The sequence below is a fragment of the Lutjanus erythropterus genome, chromosome 19 (genome assembly GCF_056507025.1).
Source record: "Lutjanus erythropterus isolate fLutEry1 chromosome 19, fLutEry1.hap2, whole genome shotgun sequence".
NCBI lineage: Eukaryota > Metazoa > Chordata > Actinopteri > Lutjaniformes > Lutjanidae > Lutjanus > Lutjanus erythropterus.
Window position 1 is genome coordinate 31,338,147 of NC_139335.1, and position 21,369 is coordinate 31,359,515.

A 21,369-nucleotide genomic window follows, 5' to 3' on the forward strand; every position below is an offset into this window, starting at 1 on the left:
GGCTGAAACAGACAGGATGCTCTGAGTGGTCAGTGTCAGAGCAGAGGAGAGAAAAATGAACTAAGAGCTGTGGTGCTGTGTGACACTTCACCTTGCTGTTCTTCCTGAATCACTTCCTCTCTTCTGGTGTTTTTTCAACTAAGATCAGTAACTGATTAGTTTAAAGTCAGAGTGCTGATCAGAAAGATATTTCAAATGATTCATTTTACACTTTCACAGAAATGTATTTTAAACACGTGGAACAGTTGTTTCTTTGGCACTTCTGTTCAACTGAATTAGCATGAAAGTTTGTTAACTGTCAGATGATAACTGTGTCAACTTCAGGTGCCCCAAAAGCAGAGATTCAACTGAAGACTTTTGTTTGTTACGTTCATGAACTCTTAATAAAAATGACCTACAGGTACAACCTGAATACCTGTCTCCTGAGGAAACATTCCAGGTGTGGTCACAGTGAATTTCAGTCCTCCAAGTATTTACTCCATTTCTCATGATCTCCTCAAACTTCACCTGGTGTCACTTTCACAATAGTTCTCTGTGGGGACTGCAGTCATGGGAGTATGACATAAACAGTAGGGGGCTGAGCACGCAGCTCTGTGGGGCTTCGTTGTTGAGCACTAGAGTGTAGGAGGTGAGACCATCAATGTGAGTCCAATGTCCAGTTATAGAGGGTGGGACTGTTTTAGCTTAATTTAATTGATTATTGAAATTCATCAGTTTGTGTAACGTGCATTGTTGGTTACAATGACCTGCTGTGCCCAGTCAAACCATGAATTCACCCAGATACTAACAAGCCACGCCCACAATCATCTGAAACTAGCAGTCCGTGGGCCAGATACGGTAACCTGACACACCAGAGGGTTTGTTACACAGACCATCTAAAACCTGTTTGGAAAAGGGGAGGTACTTTCCAAGAATATTTGGCAGGTGATTGGATGAACCATCTGTCTATCATGTCTAACATGGGCTAAGTTCAACCAATCAGATCAAAGTTGTATAAAAGGCCTGGATATTCTGGTTGCCTGGGAATAGGGTCATGCTAAAGGTCGTCCCTGTGCTCGTGCGTTATGGAGAGCAGACCCTAGACACCTTTGCCATTCTGGACGATGGTTCTGAGAGGACGATGCTGTTACCAAGTTTCTTGGCATCAAGGGGACCCCTGAGGATCTTCCTCTCCGTACAGTCTGTCAGGATATCCAGGTACTCCATGGCCACACTGTGTCCTTCCGTGTCTCCCCAGCTGCCAGCCCTCAGACAAGTTATAAGATCAACTGTGCCTTTACAGCTGGTCGCCTCAGCCTGGCTCAGCATACCCACCCTGTTGACCGCCTTCAGAAGAAGTTCAACCACCTACGTGGCACTTCCATACCTGCTCTGAGTGAGGCCAAGCCATCTCTCCTTATAGGCTCCGACCAGCCCCATCTCATAACTCCCATTGAACCGGTGAGACTTGGCCACCTGGTAGCCCAGCTGCGGTCCACACCAGACTTGGGTGGACACTTCAAGGCCCTATCCACCACACGGGGTGGCCAACTCACTCAGCACAGTGTCTGTTTACGACATCTCCAACACAGCTGGATGAATTATACAAGCATGTTGAAAGGCTCTGGCAAGTGGATACCATACCTCAGCGTACGGAGAGAGAGGTGACTCGGTCAAAGCAGGACCAACATCAGTAGCATTACTCGACGCCCAGACAGTCCGTACACAGGTAGATGGACTCCTCAGGTATGCTACACCGCTGCTGCGCCATGCAAATATGCCACCATTGTGAGCACCAATGGAATCAGTCATGCCTCTCCTGCATAGCACAGAGAGACGTCTCCTCAAAGACCCAAAGCAAGCTGAAGCCTACAAAACAGAGATGCAGAAGCTTATCAGAACCTGTCTGGTGCAGGAAGTCAGCACAGAGACCTCCTCTAAGGAAAGCTGGTTCATCAAGGGGATGTTTCACCAGGTGCGCCTCCTCCCTGATGATCGCCCTCTGCTGAGGTTCCTGTGGCGTGACTTGAACGTGGATGAGGCTCCAAGGACGTTTGAGTGGCAAGTCCTGCCCTTTGGCACAACCTGCAGCCCCTGCTGCGCCACGTACGCTCTCCAACGCCATGTTATTGACCACAGCCAGCCTGATGACAAAGTGCTTTTACGTCAACAACTGCCTGCAGAGCGTGCGTACTCCAGAGGGAGCCAAGCTGTTGGTGGATCGGCTCCATGCTCTTCTGGCCTCGTCAGTGGGCGTGCAATGATACCAGTGTCCTGAACCACTTGCCCCAAGAAGCCAGATCAGAAAGCCTGGACCTGTGGCTAGCTCAAGATAAGTCCAACCCTCTCGAATCAACACTCGGCGTCAGCTGGAATTGGGAGACAGACTCCTTGAGCTACAAGCACAGGCCTGTAGTCTATGAAACCCCAACCCTGAGGAACATTTATCGAGTCCTAGCTTCTCAATATGATCCCTTAGGTTACTTATTACCTTGTGTATATATATATATATATATATATATATATATATATATATATATATATATATATATATATGTATACATATATATGTATATGTAAACCCCAAAAATATATATAAACCCCAAAAGTTAAAAAATAACCAAGTCAGTTGTCATTATCACTTTTAAGCTGACATTTTTATTAAACCTATACTTATAGAGGTAAATCTTACGGTATGTCAGCTGACCACTATCACTTGACATAGGCTAGAGGAAGATGGTAAATGGTCCGTATTTATATAGTGCTTTACTATACCTGAAACGATACCCAAAGCGATTTACATTATACATCACGTTCACCCAGTCACACACTGATGGCGGAAGAGCTGCCATGCAAGACATTAACCACGACTAATCAGGAGCGGTTAGGGGTTCAGTGTCTTGCTCAGGGACACCTCAACATGAGCTCTGCAGGCCAGGATCGAACCAGCAACGGTTACAAGACGGCCACTCTACCCACTGAGCCATGCCGCCCCGTCATTCAAAGTGATATAATAACCATTTTTGAGAGGATATATTTATGTCAAATTTTAAATAATGAGTTGGTGTTATGAAAACTTATGCATACCTTCGTCAAATGAAGTGTTACTTAAATTTGTTTTGTTGGTTTGTGGTTGTTTTCACGAGGTAGTGATTCGTTGGAAAACTGTGGAGAGTGAAGTAGGTTTAGGGAAGCAATAGTTATTAACTCTGAGGATGAAGCAGAGCTCCAGAAGGCCACCTTCTGTGGGGTAACAGTGACTTCACCTGTAGCTGGCAGCTCAGATGACAAGGTGTACAACACCTGGCAGGAGCTCATGGATGCCACCGCTTCGCAACTCCATGGACAGCCTGTTGTCTTGGACGCCTCACACCCAGTGACCCGCCTGCTCATCCAGAAATACGACGCCGACCTACACCATCCTGGTCCAGAGTGAGTCTTCACAGAGCTGCGGAGGTCATACTGGATAATCCGTGGACGGGAGGCAGTTTGCCGACATCAGCGTGCCTGTGTCGAATGTCAGCGCTGGAGAGCTCGGCCTTCCATCCCCAAAATGGCCAACCTTCCCACTGCCCACCTCCAGTTACATAAACCATCCTTCCACTCCACTGGGGTGGATTGTTTTGGGCCCGTGCTTGTTAAGGTGGGTAGATGCCAAGAGAAGCGCTGGGGGATTATATTTAAGTGTTTAACTACCAGGGCAGTACACTTAGATCTCCTCAGAAGTATGGATGCTGATGCTTACCTCATGGCCCTGAGGCGATTCATCGCCCGAAGAGGAACCCCTATGGAGCTGTGGTCAGCCCAAGGGACCAATTTTAAAGGAGGGGAATGCGAACTTCAAGAGGTCTTTGCTAGCATGGCACCAACCTTGCAAGAACAACTTGCCCGACAAAGGATTAAGTGCCAGTTTAACCGCTCTGTTAAGACATCCTTCTCACGGTGCTCCTGGAGGTTGAGGCAATCCTCAACTCAAACCCATTGGGTTATGTATCTGCAGACATAGCGGATATTGACCCTGTGACTCCAAATAGTCTCCTCATGGGGCGGCCCGATGGATCACTTCCCCAAGTGGTCTATCCTGAGACGGAAATCCTGAGCCGCAGACGGTGGCGGCATTCACAGATCCTTGCTGATCACTTCTGGTCCAGATTCATCAGGGAATACCTCCCTGGCTTGCAGACTCGACCCGCAGCTGCCTCGGGCCCTGTGGGCCATTGGACATGTAATTAAGATTCACCGCAGCGACGATAGGTGCATCAGGTCAGCTGATGTGAACGTCAAAGGTCATGTGTACACCCGCCCAGTAGCTTGGTTGGTGATCCTGCCAGCTCTCCCGTCAGGGGAGGACAATAAGGAGGCCAAACCCAGGCCTGACTGATAGACCTTTTATTTGTGCAAATGTGCCCTGCACATTTGGGGGCGGCTGTATAAAAGGCCTGGACATTCTGGTTGCCTGCCCCTTTAATCCGTATGTGTTGCTTTTGGGTGCGTGTGTGGAGAGAGGAGGAGCTGCAGTTCGGCATTCACCACTCACAGTTTTAGCCTTTTGTCACCTGTTGTCTGTACCTGACGATTGTTGCCTTGTTCCTCCTGTGTAGCGTTGATGTTTCCAGTATTGAGTTAATGACCAAAAGTAAGTGCCCGTTGATTCATGTTAATGTATGTTAATTAGTCTGTTGTAATGAGCGATAATCCTGATGTAGTCACGTCGCTTATGCTCTAGTTTACTGGCGAGAGTTCAAGCTAACGGCAGTGCTAAGTGTTAGCCTTCATGCACTCGAGTCAAAACGGCACCGTCTATGTTGTCATAATGTGAAGAGCTGACAGCTCCTCCATGTGAGAGGAGATGTCGGGCATGTGGACACTATTATTGTATTAATGCATCTAGCCACAGTGTGGCGCCATTGTCATCTGTAACTTGGGTGATATGTGAAGTTGAGTCATTTTTGCTTAGTATTGTGAGGGTTTCATTAATGTGTAACTTTAAGCTACTGTTTGGTCAGAAACAACTATTGCAACATATATTTGTTTATGTTTGAATTGCATTTGGTGGGTGTAATAGGATAATGTTCATAAAGGCATTTATATTCATGTTAAAGAAGTTATTTGCTGTACTTGTTCAGATTTCAGTATCTCACAGTGATTTATTTGTTATTCTAGACTGATGACAATACTATATGGAATAAATCTGGCTGGACTACACTTCAGTTCTAAGAAGGCATTACATATCTTCATCATCATTCCTGTGTCCTGGCCGATACACCATCCTGTTTACTGTTAAACCCCATACGAGCTCGCCCTGCTTAATCACCTCCATAACAAAACTCTTGTCAAAGCCGGTCAAGGTTTTCCATGGAGAAAAGCCTTCAATGCTGTTCTTTGCTCTTCTTTCAATGAAGAAATACTCTCCAGTTCTGATATAACTGATGCTGTCACAGCATCTATGCTAACCTCTTCAGGAGCCAGTAGTCCTGTAGTGGTATATTTTTGTCATGACATTCATCCAGCATATGTCATTCAATATTGCTGCAGTGTTTGGTGTTTTCCAGAGTGGTTGTAATGAAGGGTTTGACAGCAATATTTATCACCTAGGTCACCTATGTGCTTTCCCAGCACTTGATTCCCAGCATTTGGGCTGGCTATCTGGCCACCATTCAGGCTCGCGTTCAGGTCAGCTCTCTTATCTGTTAAAATAATAAATCTTTTCGTCTTTTAATTAATTTTCTTTTAAAAAAAACACAAGAATAAATCATGCAGGTCTAAGGGAAGAAGCAATTTGGTAGAATATGAATGACATTAAGCCCTGATAAGACAATATTTGATTCACAAATGTGTTTGAACGTAAGCCAAAATATTAAAAATGGGAGGAGGCTCCTAGAGCCTCCAAACTGGTATACAATAAGGTGTTTTGAACCTCTTTCTTCAGTCTAACCCGGGGTTGATTTTTCTACACCACAGAGATCAATAAACTTTGTATGGCTCCTCCAGTGATTCTTCTAGACTCTTCCTGATTTTTCCTGATGCTTCTAATGATAGTTTGAACTTTGACAGAAGAGTAATAATAGTGTTTTTTATTAAGGAAATTAAGGTGTTGTGGCCTTAAGCCCAGACCTCACTGACCTATTTTTCTGAGACTTTTTGTCACAACAGTCCCTCCTACAATGCTGATTGGTTGCACCACTTTTGATGCAGACACAAACGGATAACTTGAAGATGGTTTCTTGCATGATCTTGTGAATCCAGCTCCAAAGGTAACAAGATGTGACCTTTTGAGTTTTTCTATGGTAACCAACAGACTGCATGAAAATCATGTTGATGTGTGTGATATGATAAATAAGACTAAGGTACATATCACTGAGCTACTCTGAGACATCTCAACCAACCAATATGGAATCAGTAACATCTTTTCAAAGCACCTGCTGTGATTGGCTGCAACAACAGCCATTTGTCCAGTCAAACCCCACGTTGCATTCTGGGGCAGAGAGTTAACAGATATCAACAGAAAAGTAAAATGGTCAGATTCCTCAAGTTCCTTGATATAAGAGGGTAATGTTATGTTATGTTTGTACGTAGTTAAAAACTGCATTGACACTAACAAACCTCAGTAATCCTGACTATATTCATAACTTGGTAATGTTTTTAAAAAAAGCTATGATTTCCTGTGATTTCAGTGAAAATACCACCTAACATCATTATCATGCTGGAGATCTTGATGACATGTCATCCTCTTATCTCTCTGCCTGAGTTCCTGTAAGACACCATAAAGGTGTCCATTGCATGAATGTCACATGCTTCTCGCTAAACACTAAAACTAAATTACAGAGAAATGTCTATAAAATAATGCACTGGACTTTAAACATTATGGTGCAGCTGTGTATGCAGCCTAATATAGTATGATGTGCTGTGGTCACAGTGAAAGATGCTGAATATAAAATCTATATGGTGATAAATTCAAGGGGAATAGTAGAGTTCATTAGGGGTCAAGACAGGAGAGATTAGTTCTTCACACTGCATTTTTTAACAACTGAAAGCTTTTGACTTCATGTTTTTTAAAATCAATTTATTTATCCTAATTTATTTGTCCTTGAACTTGTCTTTTTGTCATCATGTCTGGAATCTCCTGCTGCCTTATGACAAAAACTGCATTTCCACCCACCAATATTTCTGCACATGTTCAATTTGTGCAAAAAGAAAAAGGACTGGAAAGACCCCCTCCCAGACAAAGGTTGACATATTGCACAAGTTTTTGCCCTTGTCTGTGGTGGAAAACTTGGTTGTATTGATAAAATCAAAATGTAAAAAAAATACAGTGGAAACTGACTTGGTGAAAACATTATGACATAAATGAAGCATGTGACTCACTTCAGTAGGGGAGACCAGGGACAGATGTAACACTTTTTGTCTCAGTCTTGAGTCTTCAGTTAAAGACACACCTTCATGCGAGTAGCCCTGTTGTGATGAAAATGCAAATCCCTGCCATGCCGTGCTGACGAGCCGAGTCAAACTGAGTCAAACCAAGACAGCACATGTGTGGAAACTGGGTAACAGGCTGCTGTTCATTGTGAATGGGACCTGACATTGGACCCACTGACATCACAGAGGAAAGTTTAGAAACTTTAGTTTCAGAGCTTTGCATTCTTATTTTCATATGATAATTCAAATTTTTGGTTTGTTCCTAATGCTTCTTGTTGAACATAAACAAAGTAATTATAATAATAAGAAGAAGATAAAATAAAGTTTTTGTCTCGTATCTCCTTAATTGATAACTAATTTACAGTTACCCTGTAAAAAATCATTTGGGCTAAATGATTGCAGGTATTTATCACCACTGTGTTTTTGACAAAACACACTAAAACCTGTCATCACTGTTTGCCTTTGTGGGTCAACATTAAATACACAAAGTGTTTCATGATCGCTGCAGTGAAATAAGAAACATTACAGGAGAGTTCATAATGACAGAGACAGGTACACTCATACTGTCCTTCATGCGCTGTATCTAATCAATGAAGAGGAAGTTATAGGTTGTAGCAGTTCACATCCAGTCCTCAGCATTTTTAACACATACTAGTTTTTTGGGTTTTTTTTAAACCACAGAGCCTCTTCAGTCTGTGGACACAGCTGGGAAAGTGACTGATTGAATCTGACACTGTATTTTTATGTCATGATGATGCAATCTGACAGATATCTGTATATGAATTTTATTTCATGTTTTATTAATTTTCCTTTATTTTCCCATGGAAGACATTAAGAACAAATCCTTAGTATATACTATAACATATGCCTATTATATACTTATATAGGGAGGTGGTAGAGAGAAAGAGGATGACACGCAGCCAATGTGACGTAGGTGGGAGTAGAACCAGCGTCTATTGCAGAGAACTGAGAGCATCAATGTGTGGGACACGTGATCTACTAACTGAGCTACAGGAACACATGGAGCCTGGGATTTGTTGTGTTTTGTGTTTTTGAAATGGATACACACATTCAGTTTTAAAATCATCAGGGACACAAGCATTAGATAAGGAAGTGTTAAAAACATAAATCTAACAGGGACACAATAAATTCCATTGGTGGCACTTTTTGTAAAAACTTTGTTGGTACCACATCCAGAGGACTGGAAGACACTCTTATCTGTACTACTGTTTCTAGTTTCAGGTTCAGACAGGGTAGTGGGATAAAACAGGTTTGGCCTGATTTTAGCGACGTCAACAGCTTTCAAAGTTGTATTTTCTCTGTTTAAACTTTGCGATTGGACTTGATCTCAGTGGTTGCATTTCAATCAGGAGAGACTAAGAGTTAAAGAGAAATGGTTTATTGGCACGTGCATGATATATGAAACATGAATAGTCTTCGGCGGTTAGACCCCATTGAGGTGAAACAATATGTATATATATATAATGATGAAGCTGTAGTGAAGAGAATTGTGAACTGATTGGATAGTAAAGACGAAGGTGAACACCCACAACAGCTGATTAGAGGGACTAGGAGGAGAGAGCAGGAGTAAAGGAAAGTTGTGAATGAAGGCAGCGTAATAGAAGGTCTTCCTGATTGAACTTGCGCTGAGCTTCATAAGTGGCTGAACTTGTATTACAGCTCTGCTAGTTTTAAGAGATCTTCCCCTTTGCGTTCCTGTCAAACTACACCTGGTCTCTGGTCACACGACTGACTGACGGATCCGTTTGTATTCCACCAGTTATCTCCTGTGAGTACTGCGTACTGCTCAAAAAAGCAAACAAAAAGATTGGTGACCTTAAGGAAGATATCCAACAGCTCTCTGGTGAGCTCCGGAGAAAAGACTCTCTTTTAACCATCTACATTGATGTGGCTGTTGGACAATCCAAACAAATCACCTCCTTCAACACGGCCATACAGGACACAGTTCTCTGGGGCCCCACAAATGGTCCCTCGCTCTCCTGCTCACACCGAACCGGCAGGCGTCCTGGGCCGAGGTGGTAGTCCGTGGCCGCAGGAAAGACTTGGACGGGGCTGCTTCACCCCTGCACATGAACCTCTCCAACCGGTACGCGACAACAATCCAGCTCACCCAGTTGATGCTGTTGCTCATGCGGCTCCAGCTCCATCGGCTCCACCGGCTCCGGTTGCCCAAGATCAGGACCCCTCTCCAGGGATTGCGATTACTGACACCGCGGCCTCCCTCCCACGGGTGGTTAGCGGTGTTCCCTGCGCCACAGGAGTGACAGAACAACGTCCTACATCCCGCGAAGTGACCTCGGCTCCGCGCCGGGCAGCTCACTGCTCCACTGCGGGGTCTGATCAGCGACCTTCATCCTGGCAACTTACCTCCGCTTCCCATCATAGGATCCTGAAGGAGGCCGTGCTCAGGCGTTCTGATAGTCTTCCTTGCCCTGCACCAGGGAGTCCTTCGGGATCAGATGCTGCTGTCCCGCCACCATGCTCACCGGCTGAATGTGCACCCTCAAGCTCAGAGAACTCACAGCCGTCAGGTCCTTGTCCCCTCTTCTCCCCTATTACATCAATTGTAGGTGACTCCATAATCAGAAACGTCCGTTTCTTCAACGCTGCCACTCATTGCTTCCCGGGAGCCACAGTCCCTGTCATTTTGGGTAAACTCCTGGGGCTGCTCCGCTCACTCCCATCTTCTACTAGACGAGTGATTGTTCACGTGGGGACAAACGATGCAGCTCGGAAGCAGTCTGAGCTGACCAAGAAGGATTTTAACGAACTTTTTAACCTTTTAAGCACTTCTGGAAAGTCAGTTTTCATTTCCAGCCCCATTCCCACACTGGACCAGGGGGCGGGTCATTTTAGCAGAATCCTCAGCCTGCACACCTGGCTCCAGTCCGCATGCAAAACTCACGATATAGGTTTTATTGACAATTTCAATCTCTTCTGGAACCGCTTCTCCTTCCTAAGGAGTGACGGAATTCACCCAAACAGGCTGGGTAGCCGAGTGCTAGCGGCTAACATACAGCACACCATACAGTCTTCTCCACATGACTGACTGTTTACATCCCACACCCCTTCTCTGGAATCTTCTTCTACGCCCACAGAAACGCCACAGAGCACTCATCTCTCCACTAGCCCCCCCTATCGGTTATATCTGTCATCAACCCTCCTACCTGATAACTAACTCCATTACCTAAATCACCTGCTTATATGCACACAACCTGTCATAAGTTTGCCCTCTTCAATACCAGATCTATTACCAATAAAGCCCCTCTGATTAACAAATTCATCACAGATCACAAACTGGACTATCTCTGTCTCACTGAAACCTGGCAGTCACAGAATGATTTTTTACAGTTAAACTCTGCAGCTCCACCAGGATTCATTTACATCTCCAAACCCCGTCACTCTGGCAGGGGAGGCGGCCTTGCTGTGATCTATCATGAGAGCATTAAACTAACCCCCCTCTCTATTCCTGAGCAGTCCTCATTTGAATTGCTGGCAGCTATGCTTCGTGAACCTGCACCCACTATTTTAGCTATCCTGTATAGACCACCTAAGCCCTCGAGTATTTTTATTTCTGAACTCTCAACAGTTTTATCTACTCTTACCGAAATGTCTCCTAATATTATACTAATGGGGGATTTTAATATCCATTTTGACAACTCAGACAATACTTTTACTAATGATTTGAAAGCAATGTTGGACTGCTTCAATTTAACTCAGTATGTCCAATTTAAAACCCATAGCAAGGGCCATATCTTGGATTTAGTCTGTTGCTTTGGTATCATACCAAATAATATTACCCCTGCCGAGTTACCCATCTCAGACCACAAAGCTGTACTATTCAATACTAACCTGTTGCTCAGTAAATCTAAGGTGCACCGTATCATTTCATACCACAATATCAGAAATATTAACCCCAGAGACCTTACCAGTTTAATTACCTCATACCCAGTTCCTGGCCCCTCCTCCTCACTCTTGGATCTCATGGACTATTACAATTCTACTTTATCCTCAGTGCTTGATACCTACGTGCTAGCCCCTCTGAAAACAAGACTTGTCTCCTTCACCCATACTGCTCCTTGGTATACGCCTGAACTACGCCAGCTCAAGATGCTAGGCCGGCGCCTCGAGAGGCTTTATAACAGGACTGGACTTGTCATTCATAAACAAATGTATCTTCATCACATACTCCATTACAAAAATGCACTCTCAACAGCCAAAACTTCTTATTATACAAAAATCATCAATACAGGCGACAGAAATACCAAAACCATCTTCTCCATAGTGAAACGTCTGCTCAACCCTCTGGAAAACCAGCATGTACAATAACCTCTCCAATGAATACTGTTCCACTTTTCTGCAGTTCGTCAACTCCAAAATCACCGGAATTCATAAGCAACTGACCTCTGAAAACACGATGTCCACTGATCTGCCATCTGCAAGAGCCCTTGAACTGCCTCCATCAACTGCCCTATGTGAGTTCATGCTGCCAAGAGAAACATCCTTAGAATCATAACCCAGTCCAATACTTCCACATGCCAACTGGATCCAATGCCCACAACCCTTGTTAAAGCATGTCTGCCCTCCATCATCTCTCTGATAACCTCCATCATCAGCTCCTCTTTGTCCACTGGTACAGTTCATCCCTCTCTGAAAGCTGCCTTAATCAAACCAACACTGAAAAAACCTGGACTTGACTCCACAGATCTGAACAACTACCGGCCCATATCTAATCTTCCATTCATCTCCAAAATCACTGAGAAAGTAGTTACACTCCAACTTCAAAGCTACCTTGAAAACAATAACCTCTTTGAACAGTTCCAATCAGGCTTCCGCACTAAACACAGCACAGAAACTGCCCTGGTCAAGATCACTAACGACCTCCTCCTGGCAGCCGACTCTGGTCAGCTCTCTCTCCTCATCCTTCTAGACCTCACTGCTGCCTTTGATACAATATCTCATCAACTCCTCATGGACCGTCTTGCCAGTATTGGAATCAAGGGCACTGTGTTAAAATGGTTTACATCCTACCTTTCTGACAGATCGCAATTTGTACAAATTCAGAACTGTAAATCAGAAAGCACCACAGTCCATCACAGAGTTCCACAAGGTTCTGTATTGGGGCCCCTCCTGTTCATCATCTACCTCCTCCCTCTTGGCAATGTCTTCCGGCATTCATTTTCATTCCTACGCTGATGACACACAGCTCTACGTAACTACAAACCCCACCTCTACTTTACCCCCTAGTACACTCATTGCCTGCTTCAAGGACCTCCAGACATAGATGACAATCAACCACTTAAAATTCAACAGTAAGCTCCTCATTGGTTCCAAATCCACACTCTCAAAAATAAACATCCACTCACTTTCCATAGCTGATGCCCCCATACCCATCTCCACACAAGTCAAGAGTCTTGGTGTTATCATGGACAGTACCCTCTCCTTCTCCAGCCATATAATGAGTGTATCACGAACTGCCCTTTTCCATCTACGAAACATCTCCAGACTACGCCCTGCCTTAACACAGCACTCTACTGAAATCCTTGTCAATGCCCTGGTCACCCCACGCATGGACTACTGCAACGCAATCCTCACTGGTATCCCTAATAAACTCATCCACCGACTTCGACTCATCCAAAACTCTGCAGCACAGATCATTACCCGCACAAAATCCACTGAACATGTCACTCCTCTGCTTATTCAGTTACACTGGCTCCCTGTATCACAACGCATCAACTTCAAAATCCTTCTGCTAACCTTTAAAGCCCTTCATAACCTGTCATCCGTCTACCTCACAGAACTCTTACACACCTACACTCCACCTCGACCACTTCGGTCTTCATCTGCTGATCTACTAATAGTACCATCTGTTAACCTCTCTTCCCCACCATATCCGTACACTGGACTCTGTTGCAAAATTTAAATCCGCCCTTAAAACCCATCTGTTTAAACTTACGTACTTGCTCTAACTCCTTTGATGGAATCTCATTTATTTAGTACAGTTACTGATTTTAATTTATTTCTGCTCTATATGTTTTGCTACTGTCGTTTTTTGATTGTATGAGTTTTATGTGTGATCTATGCTGTTGTCATTTCTGATGTAAGGTGACCTTGAGTGTTATGAAAGGCGCCACTAAATAAAACATATTATTATTATTATTATTATTGTTATTATTATTATTATTATAAAAGTATCTTGTTGCAGGTGAAGAACATCAGAGTAAGAGACATTGGGAGTAATAGAAGCTCAACTGTAAGACATTTTGACAGTTCAGGTAGAAAAGTTCTACATATACACTCCATTTAACACTTTTAGTCTTGAGGTGAATCCTGTCCTCAGGAATATTTTTTACTCATCATTATTCTCTATCTGCAGTCTGGAGACACCTCAAACCAGCTGTGCAAGTGTTTGGATTTAGAGCAAAGGACTGAGAGTTTGTCCCCTCATTTTACACACCCAGTCAACAACTATAGACTAAAAGACAATGTAACACAGTCCTTTCAAGCTGTGTCCTCCATACATATAAATACATCAAGTTAAGGACATTCTGAAAAATGTCAGAGGGAATTTTTACTTTACAGTCACTTAGTGTGAGAGTTTAAAGAGTCTGAACACACAGTTTGTGAGTGAAGCAAAAATAGAAACAAGTCAGAGGTATGGGTTCATGCCTTTATGTATTGTGTTTTATTGAAGGTATAAAATGCAACATTTTCTTTAAAAATACTCATATAAACATAATAGCTCAGTCAAATCCCACTGATTCTACGTTTAAACAGAGTAAAATCAAAATAACATCTCTGAAAAGTTTCCTTCAAAATAAGTGAAAACACAAAATATGATGAAAAAGAAAAAAGCAAAATTGCAGAAAATTCTTACAGGGTTAATTAATTACAGTTCAAAAGAAGAAGTTATGAGTCATGAGTAATAACAGATCAATATATCTGATCAATGCTGCACTAAAGACTTTGTATATTGTGTATAAATCAAAAAGTCACTCTGCACACTTTAGCATGTACACACACAAACAATTACATATAACATCTGTACATATAAACAGCAGTGTGCTCAGCATATCTGCATCATTTTCAAACCAAGTTATGGTTTTATTCAGCAAATCATTTGAGCTGTTATCATGTATATTTGTTCCATTGATTCAAGCACACTTCTCTTCTGCAATATGAAAATGTCAAATCCATCACTGAGCTGACAGACGGTTGTGTGGCAGCTAAGAAATCCACCTGGAAGGAGCACAAGCTCATTGTAGGTCCTACTGCTGGGTTTCTTCCTCCTCAGCAGGCCCTCCTTCAGCTCCAACATCATCAAGGTTCTGATAATCCACCTCAGTCGTCTCCTGTTGGCTTGATTTCTTCTGCCCTCTTCTGGCCTGGAGAGACATAACAGCATGCACATGTCATTGGTTGCATCTCTCCTCTCTTCCAGTTATTATTCACAGAATGAACTGTGGATTTTAGCCTGTGAGGAACAAAGATGTACACAGTACCTTGTAGCAGAAATAAAGGATGATGTTCACCAACAGCAGAATAAACAGCACAGTAACATGTCTGATTATACTTCCATAAACTGTTGGATCTGTTGAAAGAGATTTACATGATGAGTACACACACAGTAAAGATATAATATACTGTGAAATACTATGATCTGTTGGTTACTTCTTTCTGTTGCATCGACATAAATCCACATTGTCACTGTTCACGATAAATGGTTCAATACTGGAAATGCAGATGGTAAGAAATGAGTCTATTGGCCACAGGCGCCTAGTACCCTTGAAATTTGGAACACAACTGTGTTTTATTACAATATTAGGAAATGCTTTTGATTTAGCCATATGTGCATGTGGGAAGCAGGACACAGGAACATTTCTTCTGCAGTGTGTATTAATGGGTAAACTGTACATTTACTGCCACTAGACAACATTTAAAGCTTCAAAAATGAGATTTTAATGCACATGTAAATCCTTCAAAAAGACAAAAGTATAGAAATACTAGTATGAGCAGCAGAGATTTACGGTGCCCCCATCAGTGGCTTATGCATTATTCAGTTCTTGTCCACACATGAATTAAAACAAAGCTTCAATTCTGGCTACTTACATTTTATGGTGACGCTCATCGTTGCTGTTTCAGGAGAAGTGAATTTCCTTGAGGACAGTGTGACTTCATACACACAGCTGTAGTTTCCCTGGTGTTCATACTCAGCTACAGGGAAGTTGAAGGAGGCTGAGTGGTTGACTGCTGGCTTGGTGTCAGTGATGTTGGAGCCAGAGAAGATGAGAGAGAAAACACCTCCAGGATAGCTGGAGTTAATGGAGCAGGTGATGATGAAGCTGTAACCCCTGGTGACCTCTGCACCTTCAGGACCCCAGACCAACCCTCTGTTAGGAGATGTCAGGGAGATGCTGGGCTGCTGCAGTGGCACTGGGTAAAAAAGGGTAAAGAATATAAAAAAATATATGATGAAGACCAACGCACAACAAGACAAATATTACTCAACTTTCTAATCATAAAAATGGAACAAAGAATGAAGAAGCTAAGCTAAGAAAACAGCAGCATGGTTGAAAGACACACACTGACAGCATCCCACAGAAAAGCAATGACACTGTCACCAATTTAATCAAGAGTCTTTTTCTCCTAACTGGGCAGCTTTAGTAAGAACATGGAGGACATGGAGACGGAACATTAATGCAGCAACATCTTCTTCTTCTACAAGACAAAAACAGAGCAAAACTCCTGCCTTATGGCAACTCTGAGGGGACACACTACCTTAAAAAACAGACGTTTTTTAAATCATGATGTTGCAATGGTGTGTCAATGGTCAGTGATTTTCACCCGGGATTTACACCAGGCACGCCTGCGCCAAAGAACGGCTGTCCCGCGGTTTTGCTCCGTCATGCACGTGACTTCAATTTACACTAGCAGCGTTTCAGAAGCATTTCAGCAGCGGAGCGTTTTGCCCATCTGATTATGTTTACTTGCTCTGATTTTGTTGATTAAGTCCTCTTTCCTTGCTCTTTGTGCTTCTACCATGGATAAGCAGGCTACATAGTTAAATTGATTATTTTCTGTCTGTCTTTATGATCGCCAGTCTGCACAGGGTCTTTAATTTTGAAAATTAACCGGATTCTCCCCTGTTTTCCGTGCCTGACTTCCTGCCCGTTCAACCAGCTCTGTGTCAATTGACGCGCCATCCGTCGAAAATAGACTTGCAGCGTATTCTCCGCAGAGCTGGGACGCTGCTGAGACGCGCCGCGGCGCTTCTGGTGTAAATTACAGTATTGACTAGAATGGGATCCATTTCACTGCGTGCCACGGCGCAGCCGTTCCACAGCACAGCCGCACCGGGTGTAAATGCCGGGTCAGTCATCGGTGAAGGATGATGGCATTGACCATTGGCCATCATCACCTGGCTAGAAAAAAATTTCCAGATACTTCTGTGTGGTGTTTGCTGTTCTAGTACGATACAATACTTGGATTTTTCCATTTAATTTTAATCCTGGGATAAATTATCCCTGTACTTTGAACCAACATGGTCAAACATGTTCTACCTGAACTTATCTTCACTGTTCCACCTTAAAAAATGAGATTTTAATGCACATGTATGAAACAGAGTATATAGAAATATTAGTATGAGCAGCAGACATTTACGGTGCCCCCATAAGTGGCTTATGCATCATTCAGTCTTTGTCCACACATGAATTAAAACAAAGCTTCAGTTCTGGCTACTTACATTTTATGGTGACGCTCATTGTTGCTGTTTCAGGAGAAGTGAATTTCCTTGAGGACAGTGTGACTTCATACACACAGCTGTAGATTCCCTGGTGTTCATACTCAGCTACAGGGAAGTTGAAGGAGGCTGAGTGGTTGACTGCTGGCTTGGTGTCAGTGATGTTGGAGCCAGAGAAGATGAGAGAGAAAACACCTCCAGGATAGCTGGAGTTAATGGAGCAGGTGATGATGAAGCTGTAACCCCTGGTGACCTCTGCACCTTCAGGACCCCAGACCAACCCTCTGTTAGGAGATGTCAGGGAGATGCTGGGCTGCTGCAGTGGCACTGGGTAAAAAAGGGTAAAGAATATAAAAAATATATGATGAAGACCAACGCACAACAAGACAAATACAACTAAACCATTAAATGATAAAAATGGAACAAAAAATGAGGAAGCTAAGCTAAGAAAACAGCAGCATGGTTGAAAGACACACACTGACAGCATCCCACAGAAAAGTAATGTCACTGTCACCAATTTGATCAAGCGTCTTTTTCTCCTAACTGGGCAGCTTTAGTAAGAACATGGAGGACATGGAGACGGAACATTAATGCAGCAACATCTTCTTCTTCTACAAGTCAAAAACAGAGCAAAACTCCTGCCTTATGGCAACTCTGAGGGGACACACTACCTTAAAACACAGAAGTTTTTTAAATCATGATGTTACAATGGTGTGTCAGTGGTCAGTGACTGTCAGTCATCAGTGAAGGATGATGGCATTGACCATCAGCCCAAACCCCTAATACTCACAGCCAAAGAAATAGGCTTTTGTTAGTTATAATGAGTATGTTAACCATAGCTAACACTGTGTAAATCCATTCTCTTTGAAATACAGTTACATTTGTTGTGGATCAAGCAACATATTCACTTTTAGACACTCTGCTCTGAAATGAAGAACATGTGCTGCAGAAACCATGTGTCCTAGAAATTACATTTGTATATTGCGTTAGTGCTACACTAGTGTTTGTATAATTAATTTCCACCTGGATTATGTCCAGAGGAAAAGAAAAGGTCAAAACAAAATCTCATCTCTGTCTAACCCGTGTCACGTCCATTCAAATCTTCCGATTTAAAAATAACATTTCAGATATCCACATCATTCTTACAAGGACAAATGACATCACTTTCCCCATTCATGTGTATGGGGTTCGTCTTTACAGATCAAATATCCACAACTCACATTGAAGATATCTACATCTGAATTACAACTATCCCTAATCCCAGTTACAGATATCTACAACATAATTTTGACTAGTTGTAGTTCCAGTTGAAGATGTCTTCACTCTTCACCCATAACACTGTAGATATCTTGAACTGGAATTATGACTATTCAAAATAGTCAATAGGAAGAATCATGTTGTGGATATCTGAAAAGTTATTTTTGAATAGGAAGAATTGAATTACAGATATCTGCAATTCATGTCCAGCTTAGCCATTAAATGTTAAAACCGCTTGCCATACTTTCCAGCTCCTCCACCTCAGCTGGTAAATTGATTGTATAAAAATGTAATTTCTAGGAGACATGGTTGGCTGCAGAGTGTGGTTACTTATTGTTTTCTAGTTTACTGCTGTGTCAACTGACACACATTATAAGACACAATTATTGGATGATAGACATGTAAAACAGTACAGCAGATGTTTACAGTGATTTGATATTCTGTAAATGATCCAAAAGTTTTCTCACCTGAACACACCACACCAGCGTCCTCACCGTGTCCACAGTTATGTCTCCCAAATCCTCTGTGCTGACACTCAGTTAGAGACCTTTCACTTCCTGAACAGTCCACTTCATCAAGCCAGATTCGTCCATTTCCTTCACCAAAGTGGGCCGACTGAGGGGCTCTCAGTGCTGTACCACAACCCAACTGTCTGCACACAACTTCAGCATCATTTAAGTCCCACTCATCATCACAGACTGTTCCCCAGATGTTGTTGTGATAGATTTCAATTCTTCCAGAACACTGAGTCGACCCAGACCCAGCTAATCTGATCTGGATGTCTATAGAAAAAAAAGACATACAGTCATATAAAGCATTTCAAAATTTACACAGGACATGAATACAGAACTACAAGGATTTTCCACAACAGAATGGACTGACCTGCAGCAGGTGAAGATAAGGTCAAGAAAAGAGAAACTACAGAGGAGAAAAACGCACTGAAATATAAGACATTCTCTTTGTGATATAGCTTCCTAATTGGAATAAATATAATGAATGAACTGTAGTTTTTTAACAGAATATTTCTTCTGTAAACCCTCCTCCCTGTACTATCTAAATATAAAAAACAATTAAGAAAAGTAAGTTTGAGGAAATGTTTCTCACCAGTGATCAAACAGAACAAGTGTCTCTGTTGTGAGCTCTCCATGGCTGAAACAGACAGGATGCTCTGAGTGGTCAGTGTCAGAGCAGAGGAGAGAAAAATGAACTAAGAGCTGTGGTGCTGTGTGACACTTCACCTTGCTGTTCTTCCTGAATCACTTCCTCTCTTCTGGTGTTTTTTCAACTAAGATCAGTAACTGATTAGTTTAAAGTCAGAGTGCTGCAGCACAAGCAACATTTAAAGAAACTATTAAATGTTATATTTGTTGGACATCAACAAGTTCAACAGCTACACCACATCCATGGTCAGAAAGATATTTCAAATGATTAATTTTACACTTTCACAGAAATTTATTTTAAACACGTGGAACAGTTGTTTCTTTGGCGCTTCTGTTCAAGTGAATTAGCATGAAAGTTTGTTAATTGTCAGATGACAACTGTTTCAACTTCAGGTGCCCCAAAAGCAGAGATTCAACTGAAGACTTTTGTTTGTCACGTTCATGAACTCTTAACAAAAATGACCTGCAGGTTCAACATGAATACCTGTCTCCTGAGGAAAAAAATCCAGTGTGGTCACAGCTTCTTTGAGTGATCTCAACCAACCAATATTATATTGTGTTACCTCCACAGCTTTGTAGTTCCTAATCGTAGTATGGAACAGCTGGTTATAAAACTAAGTCTTGTTTCACCTCAGCTTGGCTTGTTTGGTGCTGGTAACTAGCAGTCTGGGCTAATTTCACACACAGAGGAGGAGAGGAAGAGTACTTGAACACATGGATCAGGTCTTTATTAGGATCTTTTCTTCCTTTCAAACTTACAACACAGAACTTTTATGGCTGTAGAGTAAAGCTTCATCACACTGACTGTACAGAAACTTACAGAGGCTATAGCTGACATTACCTCTTGCACGGTTTACCAGAGAGGGAGACATACACGCTTCTCTGTGAGCGTACACACACTGACAACATGGCTACATGCTGCCTACATCTCTCTCTCACACACACACACTATCCATGAGGCCACCTCCTTAAACAGGATGCTCAGGCTGGTAACAGTTGGTAACATCCTTTCAGAGCACTTGGTGTGATTGGCTGCAACAGGATTACACCCAACAGCCATTCATCCGGTCAAACCTCACGTTACATTCTGGGGCAGAGAGTTAATGGATGTCATCAGTAATGTCTGTCAACACCAAATTAAATGGTCAGATTCCTCAAATTCCTTGATATAAGAGGGTAATGGTATGTTATGTTTGTACGTAGTTAAAAACTGCATTGACACTAACAAACCTCAGTAATCCTGACTATATTCATAACTTGGTAATGTTTAAAAAAAAGCTATGATTTCCTGTGATCTCAGTGAAAATACTACATAATATCTCTACATCATTATCATGCTGGAGATCTTGATGGCATGTCATCCTCTTATCTCTCTGCCTGAGTTCCTGCAAGACACCATAAAAGTTGTACATTGCATGAATGTCACATGCTTCTCTCTATCTATCTCTCTGTTTTTTAAAGGCAATTTATTGTAAACTTTGGATTTCCTTTGTCCTTGAACTTGTCTTTTTGTCATCATGCCTGGAATCTCCTGCTGCCTTATGACAAAAACTGCATTTCCACCCACCAATATTTCTGCACATGGTCAATTTGTGCAAAAAGAAAAAGGACTGGAAAGACCCCCTCCCAGACAAAGGTTGACATATTGCACAAGTTTTTGCCCTTGTCTGTGGTGGAAAACTTGGTTGTATTGATAAAATCAAAATGTAAAAAAAATACAGTTGAAACTGACTTGGTGAAAACATTATGACATAAATGAAGCATGTGACTCACTTCAGTAGGGGAGACCAGGGACAG

General features: G+C 42.5%; 1 protein-coding gene across 1 annotated transcript; it reads right to left on the reverse strand.

The window, feature by feature from the left end:
• Window positions 1–14,163: 14,163 nt before the first annotated feature.
• Window positions 14,164–19,559, reverse strand: LOC146310126 (uncharacterized). Its single transcript, XM_084744252.1, has 5 exons — window positions 19,517–19,559; window positions 18,880–19,194; window positions 15,526–15,849; window positions 14,919–15,007; window positions 14,164–14,801 (listed from the first exon to the last, which is right to left on the reverse strand). Exons 1-5 carry the CDS (start codon window positions 19,557–19,559, stop codon window positions 14,685–14,687), a joined length of 888 nt encoding a protein of 295 aa, XP_084600378.1. The 3' UTR covers window positions 14,164–14,684.
• Window positions 19,560–21,369: the final 1,810 nt, after the last annotated feature.

Bases quoted from the DNA above. Each gene is read 5' to 3' on its own strand.
- LOC146310126 (XM_084744252.1), bottom strand. From the start codon at position 19,559: ATGGAGAGCTCACAACAGAGACACTTGTTCTGTTTGATCACTG. The intron at 19,195-19,516 runs GTGAGAAACATT...TTTTTTCTATAG, and splicing joins CTTGTTCTGTTTGATCACTG to ACATCCAGATCAGATTAGCT. The intron at 14,802-14,918 runs GTACTGTGTACA...ATGTCTCTCCAG, and splicing joins TCCTTTATTTCTGCTACAAG to GCCAGAAGAGGGCAGAAGAA.